The sequence below is a fragment of the Phoxinus phoxinus genome, assembly GCF_949152265.1.
Source record: "Phoxinus phoxinus genome assembly, chromosome: 13".
Lineage (NCBI taxonomy): Eukaryota > Metazoa > Chordata > Actinopteri > Cypriniformes > Leuciscidae > Phoxinus > Phoxinus phoxinus.
The window spans coordinates 31789122-31801524 of record NC_136888.1 but is presented as its reverse complement, the minus strand read 5'-3'; the positions used below and the strand labels follow the sequence as shown (position 1 = coordinate 31801524).

Genomic DNA, 12403 nt, shown 5'->3' with positions numbered 1-12403 from the left:
ATAACACTGCCAAGATTAAACCGTTAATCTTTAACGTGCAAAACTGAAATCTCAATTTAAAAAGGTCTCAGCAGTGCAGTGTTGTGTGTAGTAGATTATATTTCACGAAGTCCAAGAGTTGAGTAACTCTTTGAGGACTCTTCAAGATGAGAATGTTGCCTTTACTCACCCGATGACATGAGGGTGCTCGGTGGTGAGGAGAGCGAGTGGTGTCTTGTCCCTCTCGATGAGCCAGACGGTGTAACGTCCACTCTGCCTGGGGTGCAAAAACACTGTGACGTCCAGACCACAGGGCCGGCGGCTTGCACGTAGCCAAGGGCTCAGAACCCAAGGTCCCGTCAGAGCTGAGCCATTCACTGGGAGAAACCGCCCTGGAGAAACAAACATTTATTTATGTCAGAGAGCAAGAGACTTCTTGTCAGAAGAGCAAGAGATTTCAAGAGAAATCTTTCTTTCAAGTTTCATTGGCCCTGTTTACACCTGGTATTAAAATGTGTTTTGGTCGATCGGATCACACGTAGACGAGGGAGACACATTCCCGTTTACACCTGGTGTTTTAATTCATCTCTTTTGTCCACTTTCAACCACTTCTGTCCAGATTTCTTCGAGGGGAGGGTCTACAGGCGGGTAAATGAATGGGTGTTTTCAGATCTTTCAATTTAAAGGATGTAATAAGCTCACGCAATTTTCATAACAACAGCTTCCGTTTCTGTCTGATAGATGCAACACCAGTTAAACGCGGTGAATGCGTGTTAGAAATCAGGAATGGTGAGAGAACATTGCGCTTGGTATGATTTTCGTTTTCAAACCAAACTTGGGTCTTCAGCAGACAAAGTTTAAATCTAGCTACCACACTTCCCATAATGTTCAAGCATTAGGTCAGTATCAGAGAGTAGACGGTCTTTTGTGGCTGTTCAAACACATTCAACCACATGAGTGTTTACACTATGAAAAGCAATCCGGTCGAAAATGTGTTCAACTACTGTACCTCTGGAAGTGGTGGAAACTGGACAAGCTCAAAAACATTTCAAGATTGTGCTTCTGTTATAGTTTTGGAAAGTGAGTTAATAATATACAAACACACACAAAAAGCTAAGCTGTGATAATGTGGTCTTGAAAAAAATCTAATGCAAATCCAGTCCAATGTTTGAGTTTATATTAAGAAATATAATTTTAGACTTTAGTATATATTTTTTGAGATACTGGAGATGTCAGAATAAGGCTTTGTTTGCTCTCCTGAGATACAAAAGAAATCTTGTCTTTGATTTTTCTTTCCAGTGGACGCTACCAAAGTACATTTTAGAGCAATCAGCGGTCATCTTGGTAACACCTCCAGGCAGCTCATTTCTGTGTTGCTTGTTACAGTCTTCTTGAATTCAGAAAGACAAAAACTTTGAAGGTAGTTTTGGAGAAAAAACACTGGGCACCCGTGACAGTGGAATTTGTAGTAGAGAATGTCCACACATGTGTATGTCAATTTGAAGTCACAGAGAAAAAATATTCTAAGTGTTGCAAACTTGTTGATTTTTTTTTCTCTCCCACAAACACAACACACCAGTTACAGCTTCATACATCCTTCACTGCAGGTGCACAAATCCTATTCTATGAATTACAAATGAAGAAACTCATACACTCAATTATTTTTGTTACAGTTGCTGCAGTGAATATGGTGCAAAACACATTCACACACCCGTATCAAAAGTCATGGACAACATTTGCACATCCGCAAATTAATATGTAAATTCATGCAATAAGAGTTGCACACTTTTTTGTCAAAAAATCATTTCTTTTCTTGGATATGTTTACAGCACAATCCCAAGTCCATAACTACAACTGCTTGAATCTGCCGCTACGAGTCTTAAACCGTGTTTTTTTCGCTAACAAATATTTTCGCTCTCACTTTTGCACCATATATCTGAAATGTGGAGCGAAAGTGATTTGTGCACCTGGCAGGCACAGTTCAGAGATCAGAGAATTTTGGCCAAGCAAAGAAGCTTATTTGAGGGTCTGGACGATGGGGCGACACATGCGCAATCCACAATATTTTGTGTTTGATTTTGTTTGGCTATTCTCGTGTCGTGTGGCAGTATTACAGAAATATTAAGGGCTAGCTCTAGAATCACATCTTATCTGTTTAGTAACCATGGTGATTTCACTTAGGATCTATCGACTAAAGTTTTATTTTATTGGATAGATAGTTTACAAACCAATGCTCCACAGTTTTACATTAGCCCTTGATTCATATTTCATCTGGATCAGGACAAACTCAGGATTTTATAGAAGTTATGATCATTTATTTCAATTCAACAGATTATTTGTTGTTCAATACGTTCCAATAAAGTTGATTTGGCAAAGTTCATTTGCATTACAAAACTTTCATGCTTGAGTTGCCATGCTAAATTTTACTGGAAGGATTACAATATTTCCGTCAGCTATGAAGCTATGACTCGTTAGATATAGCATTATGTCTGCTTTAAATCAGACAGAGATACAGTAGTGTGATACAGTTACATTTATGTGACTGAATTATACAAAAAGTGTATGCAACTTATGACAAATGGAATATGACAAAACTGATTAACTTATTTAGCTCAAATCAGGTTTTCAGGTAGGTCTAGGTTTTGGCAATAATGTGATAAACTGAAGACATAGATTTTTCAATAAGTAGCCTGTTTCCTTTTCATACTGTCTATGTACACGTCTCAGAGAGTCTGCAGGAATCTGGATCGTATGAGTATGTGTGAAAGTGAAATTCATAGATCGGTGGCCCAGGCAGCAGACACTGAGCCCATGTAGAGCCAAAATAGATGAGTGAGGGGAGGAAAATGACAACACACCAGAGGAAAACGAAATAAATAATGAAAGAGAGGAGAAAAATCAAAGCTCTGTCTGTGGGCTTTGATTTAGAGTCCTCCCTCTCAACAGCCTCATTCAGCTCTCTCAATCAGGAAATTTTCCACAGGCCCAGAGCACGAAAAAAACGCACAAAAAAGACAAAAGAAACCTTCTTTTGATAGAAAAGGAATGAAAACACCATCAGTGAAAAGATGGAGGGAAAATGTACCGGAATGTAGCATTTTCATTATCACAGAGTTATCTGAATCCAGCAAGGAGTTGTTAAAGCATCATATTTTGGGGGTTTGGTTTGTTCTAGAGAAATTGAGAGGAATTGTTAGGCATCATTTACTTATGAACTCTGAACCTAAAATTTTGCTTTAAATATTTACAATTCAATGCATTCCATAGGTGCCCAAATGTGCAATGAATAATAATAATAATTAACAATAGGGAGCATATAATACACAGCAGGGATTTTTTGGTTAACCTTCCCTTAAAATTAGTATTTAACATATGTATGAAACAGTTTCTATTTTACCTTTTTAACTTTCTTTTTCATGAATCTGTTTTAAAAAATAACAATCTTTTAATGTTTGAAAGAATTAAAGATTAAGGATGAATGGATTTCACAATCCCCAGTTTGTTGAAATTCTTTATCTTAACCATGCTGTGCTCTTCAGCAGAAATAAGTAATAATAGGCCGCATGTTTCTGTAACTGACTACAGGGTACTTGAGGTTTTGATTTCTGTTGAAAGTGTATTATTAAACTGATTTATTTTTTAAACTGCGTGTTAAAATTCAATGAAACGTATCAAGTTTAAAACTGGTCGCAGCAGGGTTTGCGCTAACTTCTCCACACTTAGAAAACCAACTGAGCGTGTAATTTGACTACGGTTTCCTCAACTTTTGAATACCACTTTAGCCTCTTGGTGAAAGCATTACGAAACCGAACACTAGTCTTGCTGCTCGCGACTCACTGCAGATTTCACAGATCTTACTTGAACATTTATTTGGTGAATAAACCCGGCAATTGTCAGTAAGTACAAACCTTAATTGTTTAAGCACTGCTTATTTAACATTGGCATTGTTTAACAAACTCCCCAGCCAGAATAAATGCACATGAAGCATATCTGAAATGAGTGAAATACATTTGCACAAGAAAACATACGTAATTGAATATAGTATAGTCATGAAATCTAGAAGATAGGACCTTGGGTTGAGGAAACAAGTGAATCGTTATACCAATATTATTGTTATTGATTTATTATTTTGGTATAAAGTTATAGTTATTGTGTAGCAGGATGTGCAACTGTATGTTTCCCAGTAGGGATGAAAATTACTAACAAAAGGCTTAAACGGCTTTGTCTTCATATTTACACTTGCAATCATCTTCTGACTACCGGAGAGACTTGATAAAATATTGAGCAAATATTCAATAAAACAATAAGCTCATATTCAATGGGTTTTGTGGTAAATTCTGGGAATTTCACAGTTTTAAATGTTTCAGTTCAGTGGAACGAGGGACTACAGGACTAGGGAGATGATAGAAGATAAGTCTAAACCGTTATAGTGTAAAAGCTTCCGGGGCATCTCTCATTTTTTCAATTATAGTGTGACTCTTAATATATTGCTTGGCAAGTTTCTGGGAATTTGCAAAATGTGGTATGTATTGTGTGATAATTAAATGCTTATATGAAAAAAAAAATGCTGTGGTCATTAGCTAAATATACATGGATATTTAAAAAAAAACTGCTGAAGTTCATTATTTCCACAGGGACTTTCTTTGGGACTTGATGGCTTGGCTCGCACGCAGCAGTGAACAAGTCTCAGTCCAGTGCACAAATCTGAGTATGGAGGGCATGTTTGATGCAGTTGAATGCTTTTCGATATTTTTTTATTTATTTTAATGTGCCTTGCATGTCAAAATAACTGTTCAGCAAAAGACAGCATTGACGTGACATATGATTCATTATGTGAAGAAACACCAATTTAAAGGTGACATATTATGCCCCTTTTAACAAGATGTAATATAAATATGGTGTCCCCAGAATGTGAAATTATAGCTCAAAATCCCCCCCAGCCCAGATCATTTAGTATATATAGCTCGTCAAAGTTGCCCCTTTTTTGGTGTGAGCAAAAACGCCCCGTTGTGTGTCCTTTTAAATGCAAATGAGCTGCATATCCGCTCCCCTTCAGAGACTCAGGAACAGGGTGCAACTTTTAGACGGCACCTGGACGTTTCTGAAAGGTTAGTGGACACATTTATGTAGTTTTTATGGAGTTACATTGATTCATATCATCGACTTGCATGTACCGTTATGTTCAACTTTTACAGAAGTTGACACAGTTCCCCGAGGTCTTTATAAGACAGCTGTGACATGTTTTGGTCTAATAGTGTTCAGTGCTCATCTGGGCAGCAACGACAGAACAGTTTGCATGCTTTGACCCAACTTTTGCCAGTGCGTTAGAACTGGTTACACTGTTGTCGCTTGCGAAAACCAAATGGCGGCAGCGTGGGTGGAAACGTGCAGATTAAGGGTTGGTAATATTATAATGAGATCCCCTTCCTACGTCACAAGGGGAGCAATATCTAATCGGCATATTTTTTGACATGGTTACAGAAAAAGGCTTACCAAAACAAAGTTACTGGGTTGTCACTTTCATGTGTATGGGTTGGTATGGGTATATGTGTATGGTTTACCCAAATGGCTAGCGCCGGCCCTGATTCCAGCACACTTTTCTGAAGCCCACACACACTCTCAGCTACTCGGGGTTAAAACAGCCCATTAATATATCTGAGAAAAAATAATAATAATTATAGTGAAAGGGTAAACACTTCTGTGTACGACATGGAAAAGGGAATGCAAAGTGTTTGCAAAAGCTGCTCACTTTTAGCTGAGCACTTTAAAGTTCAAATGTTGATGGTTACAGAACCTGGTCTGCGACTATACTTTTCAACACACTCGAACGCAACTTAGTGACAAATTCATATTCATCACAGGTTAGAAACTATTTTACTGCTATTGCTCTTGACAACATCACAGACAGAACGGCTTCTTAAGTGTTGGCTACACAGCAGGAGGAAAACATGCTAGCCTTAGAAATGTGAAAAACGGAAAACATTTACTCCATTGAATCCAAACTTTCTTAGCAGTAAACTATTTTAACATCCCTATACATGTTTCCTTTTTTTTACAAAGACAATATGTTTCTCTCTCTATTTTTCACTTTTCAAAACTTTCAAATCCACTAAACTGCGGACATTTACTTATTGTATTATTATTATTTTTAGCAGGATATAGTATTTTATGTTGTATTAAATTGTGCCAAATGATACATTCATTCATTCATTCATTCATTCATTCATTCATTTGAACCTGGAAATATCAGTTAGTTTTAGAACTGGAACAAATCATGAAAGTTGTCTAAGTGTAGTTATTCATCTGAATCATTCATCTTCATTTTCAAAGGCATCTTTAGAGCCTTCCAAATAAATCTGTCTTCTTTAACATTGTAATAAAATACTTGCATACTTGTGTAGCTTGCAATGAATGAATCTTTTGGAAGGCTTTCAGTGGAGAAAGATTGCGTGTTTCATCATTATGGTGTGGTCACTATAAACCGACAAGGGGTCACTGCCCATGCCAACCAACCAAAGATCTTACTCTTACACAAACAAAGCAGGCTAAATGGGCAGCAATTGGCAGGACTTAAGACTGCAGTCAGCAAAAATAAACATGATGCGGCTAGCAAATAAATCAATGCAAGATCAAATGACATGGGTTTCTAAAGATCTTATCAGCCAAGCAGTAAATGAACATGACTGGTGAAAGGCAACGCATCTGGCGTCGCTCATTAGGCTAATAAGACAACACAGTGCAGTCTCTCTCTCTCTCTCTCTCTCTCTCTCTCTCTCTCTCTCTCTCTCTCTCTCTCTCTCTCTCTCTCTCTCTCTCTCTCTCACCCCCCCTCTCTCTCTCTCTCTCTCTCTCTCTCTCTCTCTCTCTCTCTGTTTGTTTGATTCATTCTTTCTTTTCTTTGTTTTCACATGTCCTCAACTGACACCGGGAACTTTGATCTGCACTCAGCTCTATGATACCACAAAAAAGGCCACACTGAGAACAACAAAATACTGCACAGATGATACACAGACCAGCTCTAAAAATCCTTTATGTTGAAATATGTCAAGACTACACACTCTCATGTATTGTCTCTTTTAGATCTACAAGTTAAAGCTGGAGCCACTTTATAATATAAATAAATTTAAAAAATAGAGTTTTGTTTATAACCCATGTGTTACATATTGTAAAACCGCTGTTTTATTTATTTTTCTTCTGGTTTGTGTCTATTAGAGCACCCATAATGCACTGGGCATGTTGCCATCTAAGCCCCCTCCCATCAGTAAATTCGTATTGGAAAAGCGAGTCAAATACTGCTTTGCTTGAGTAAGAAATACTTCTTAGCAAACTTTTGTGAGTTACTTTCAGTTTCCAGTGCAGGATCCAGCACGTTGCAGACAGCGGCTAAAGGCTCTGATGGAAAATCTGAAAAACTTCAGTGTTTGTACGGGATGGGAACCGAGAACCGATTCTTCTTAAGAACCGGTGCTCAGTGAATCAATTCCTTGGAACTATTAGCATGCCTGCGTATCGATTCCGCGTATCGGTTCCGCTCGTTGCAAATGTGTCATGACGTCACACACGCGCTGCGTTGTTTTGATTCACAACGCGGCAAACATGGCAGAGGCAGAAGTTAGACGCAGAAGTATAATGAGGCCTTTAACGGGACGCCACGTTGCTTTTATATACTGTCTATGGTTGCTTTCCGACCAGCCATCGCGTGCTGTCTCACACACATTCACTCGCACACATACATACGCACTCACTCACTCTCATGCGCACGCGCACATACACACTCACTCACTAGCGCTCACGCACACACTCTCGCTCACTCACTAGCGCACACACACACTCTCTCGCGCTCACTCACTCACTCACACACAAACGCACACATGCTCACTCACACACACACTCACTTTGAGAAGTAGACCTATACTTTTAGATTTGTTCTGAGGTTGCTACACATAATTTGTGTAGCTATGTGCTCTGTGCTGTGTCTTCTGATCAGATATTAAAGCGAGTTAATACAAACAAACAAATTTGTACTTATTATTCCCTCACCCAATGAGAATTGATAAGAGAATCGATAAGGAATCGGATCGATAAGCAATATCGATAATGGAATCGGAATCGTTAAATCCTTATCAATTCCCATCCCTAGGTAGTCAACATTTCAAACTGATGACCACAAACACAGTGTTTTAGGCAAAACGGAGGGAAAACTGATAGAAACGGCTGTTCTGTTTTTCAGTTCTGCTCAACCCCTCGAAGCAAAACACTGTCGTGTACAGGTAAGAAAGATCCATTTTTTACCATAATGCTGTTCAATGAATAAAGTATGATACAATTTTCAGTGATAAACCTGCCCTTACAATAACTGTTCTGTTAATAACCCTGTGTCGATCCGAGGGTCTGTGGATGCGGAAGTACAATCTGTAGTTTTCACAAAAGCCTGTCAAAAGTCCTGTTACTGATGGATAAAAGTGAATTTCTCTGTCCAGGTGACAGGGAGAAAGAGTAAACTGTTCATTTACATGAATTGTAACAATACAAAGCGGGATGAAAATGTGCTTTTAAAAAAGTATTTATTTCACTTGATTACATATTAAAATATATTACTCATACAGTACAATGATAATATAATAAGAGATAAAAACAGCACCAAAGTGATGTTTTTTGGGCATTGGTCATTATGTTTCTTTATGAGGTGAAAAATATATATATGTTTTTGCATTTATTGCTTTTGATGTTCAGATCTCTAGGATGCCATAAAATACATATTAATTTTGATAAATCAAAAGACAGCCATTGTTGAGGGATATTGCCGCTTGACGAATTTCAGTCTTTACTACATCAAAGACCAGGTCTCAAATTCAATTAGCTGTATTAATACATTGTCATTAGATGATTGTGAAAAACCATTCACAAAAGACGGGGAGAAAATACATCAGTCCAATACCAATCTGTTACCATTGTTTACATCAGACATACATACAATTATTCCTTGTGGATTTTTTATTATTAATATAAAATCTGCATCAAGTCCATAACAACGCAGTGACTACGTCTCATTAAACAATTTTAATATTTGAAGCCCATTTGAACACAGATCACATCCCACTGAGAAGAGATTGACGGTGACCAGAACTGTTGTCAATGATGTGATGTTTCACAGCAGGATTACCCAGAATCCACAGCAACACTGCTGATCAATAAGAAACGGAGAAATTTATTTATTTTATGATCTCAGTCTCCCTGCACTTTTCTGTCTCCCTCAAAACAAACACACATATAAGCACACATAAACTAAATTACCAGGCATCTGGCAAGTAAATATAGTGAAGGAACATCGTGAACAAAAACAGCTTCAAAGATTCATCGCTACAGACATTCGCAGCCCTCTGAACTCAATTCAAATTGCTTTTGAAACCAGATCAAAGGTTCAACTAAATTAAAGTCTTATTTGTTAATTGCCTTCAAGATAATATGCAATTCTAGTTTCTTGTGGTATGCGTTGACAGTCACAAAGTGTGTTTACAACTGTATTCAGAGTTGATCAAAATTTAATTGGATGCTTACTGCATACTTTTTAGCTCTATGCAAGTCTTATTCAACGGATTATATGACAGTAGCGTGGCATTTTGGAGTGGTGAGTGGATTCTAACTAACTTAAACAACTCTGATTGGCCATTGCGTTCAAGAAATCAACAACTACGTCTGATTGGCTACATTGGTCACCGCTGTAAACTGCTTGTTCACGTTCTCCAGAGCGCAATCACAAATATGCATTGGAGCATTTAACAAATCAGTTTCGCTAATATATTATTAAAGTATGAACTGAGGGTGCTCTTGCTTGCGATTGACGGTGCTTAGCATGGATAGCAGGAAAATGTTGTCAATGGCGGGAATGTCAAATGACGGAAAATTCTGTCAATGGCGGGGAAAGAGTAATTTCATATAATTTATTGCATATAAACTTGCAATACTTTTGATAATATCAAATCATTCATCATTCAAAGGTCACAAAGAATGTCAGAATTGTAAAAGAGCCAAAAGGAAAAGGTCAAGAAAACACACAGTTAAAAAAGGACAAAAAATTTGATTATTTCATTGATTTCTCGTGAAAAAATTAATAATGATAATTATGGCACATACAGTATCCTCCATGTCTGTGTAAAGCAGCTATGTATAGGAAACAGGGATGGGACGGTCTTTTTACACATGTGACCATAGTATATACTTGCACATAGCCATGGTAGAGATTTTAAAGGCAGATTTAATTAAAGGGGTGGCAGACTAAAGTGACAGCAGTGCTTTAGGTTTTTGGGAAAGTGAAAGATTTAGTCTCACTCTGGGATCCACTAATAATTGGCTAATAAAATATCGCAATAGAGTTTGTCCATTACCTTTAGTTTATATGGTTTCTCGTTCAAATTTTAGACGTAGGGGTGTGTGCCCCCCCACTCCCCCTCCCCCAGTCATGGTCCCTTCTTAGATGAGAAATAAAATCAATAGGCAATATGCCTCCTTGGTTAGATTTCTGTGACATTATACGATGATGAGGATTTCAGAGAGGGGACAAAGTTCTGCTCCACATTGATCGGCAGTGAGAAATTGAGAATAAAGACCTTTCTTTAACTGAGTGACTGTGGATGAAAAATTTGCTTTAATAAAATATTGTGTTTAATGTTCTGCTCCTTCGCCCAGGCGTCTTTTGTCTTTTCGGTTGCTGGTCAGCGTGATTTATAAGGGTTCAGTGAGAAACAAAGGCAGAATTAACTGAGTCATGCAAGAGAAAATTAACAAGGCTAAATTTGCAGAATGAAATAGACTTTTTCAAATCGAAACGCGTACAGAAAAATAAATATCAATGAGTTGACTGAATGAACGTGTGCTTATGTGTGTTTTTGGCAGGTTGTCAAAGACGAGTGTAAATGGTCACAGCGGGCGTAATAAAGAACATGAAAGTGCTGGTGACAGGTAGTGCTGACCTGAAACAGCTTTGATAAACAGACAGAAAGAGACCTGATGGCAGTGAAATTATATAAACAAATCACTGGCTGACTTTGTAGAAGAGACCAAAAGGAATTAATTAGAACCCCTCCGGCACAAACACCTTTGCCCTCCGCCAGTTTTCCAGCAGTGTCAGATCTGTAGCCAGCTGAAAGTCCCATTTATCCAGCTACAGAACCACAGAGCTACAAAAGAAATATGACTGGAGAGCTGCACCCCTCCTGAGTGGTGTTATTACCTGATTAGGTTACATTAAAAGCATGTAATAACTCTATTTGTGTCAAAAAAATTACCCAACTTCTCTGTTCTGCTTTGCCTAATAAGGATTATGTTACAAATACTCCATCCAAGGTTTTGAAGGAATACTAGTAATAAGACGTAGTGCTGGAGCTTACGAAACATTATGAACTAGCAAACACACAAGTCAAAAGCTCTAGCCTTTGCTAATTTGACACTAGCTAATGTTGTTTACCGCCAGAACATGTCCGCCGCTGTGATGTGGCTGTGGGCGAAAATGACAATATGAGTGATTTATTGCGAGGTCTTAATGTTAAACGCATGGATCATAAATAGTCATGAAAATAATGACATTTGCATGGCATAGTGACGCGTGGGAGGATGTCCCCTAATGAGATTATGGTTTAAAGCTTGGAAGAGCAATAGAAATATTGTATAAGGTTTGCATGCGTTGTAGGATTATCGACTGCTGAGGTAGAAATGTACTATTAGGAATATATCGAGAGAGGCCAGAGTCCAAGGATGAATTACAGTGTTCTTTCTGTGTTTCTTTCTTTCAGTTAGAAAATACAGTAACACTGTCAGTTTTTGGGATCGTCAACCATATTTACTTACAGGTGAGAGTCTTGAAATGTCCTGTTCGGGCCCAATACTGAGCTCATGTACTCCTACTCGTAAGAGAATCAGTAATAAAACCTTAAAATAAACATAATAAAACATGTTTTACATTAAATAAAACATAATTTTCGAGTCTATTTAAAAGAATGTTGTGGTCAATAGTATCAAATGCAGCACTAAGATTGAGTAACACTAAAAGAGAGATACAATCAAGCCCGAGTTGGCCTGGTTTGAACCAAGATATTCGGCGGGCCAAAAAACCCTGGCCGTTGGCCACGAGGAAGCCCCGACGAGGCGCAGTCAAGCCCCGGAAGTGGAAACGTGACTGGCACAGCTGCTTTTGGCCTGACAGTGGAAACGGGGCTATTGCTTGTAAGTGCACAGATTATAGGCCATGCTAATACAGTTACGTTCACACACTGTTCAGTTATTTACGGTAGTGATACCCGCATTGTCACAGTCACCAGCTCAGTCACCCTCATCTTTACACTTCCCAGTATACTTCATTCTCACCACCTGTACACACTCCACAATAACCTGCAAGACTTCACCCGTGTTATCACACATCAGCAGTCGA

The 12403-nt window shown here is 38.2% G+C and overlaps 1 protein-coding gene across 1 annotated transcript in view; it reads right to left on the bottom strand.

The window, feature by feature from the left end:
• alk (ALK receptor tyrosine kinase) overlaps window positions 1–12403 on the bottom strand; it is a 203518-nt gene that overhangs the window by 149021 nt on the left and 42094 nt on the right. Inside the window, exon 3 of the mRNA XM_079632171.1 lies at window positions 170–371. Coding sequence (XP_079488297.1) covers window positions 170–371 — 202 coding nt within the window. The remainder of the gene's footprint in view (window positions 1–169; window positions 372–12403) is intronic.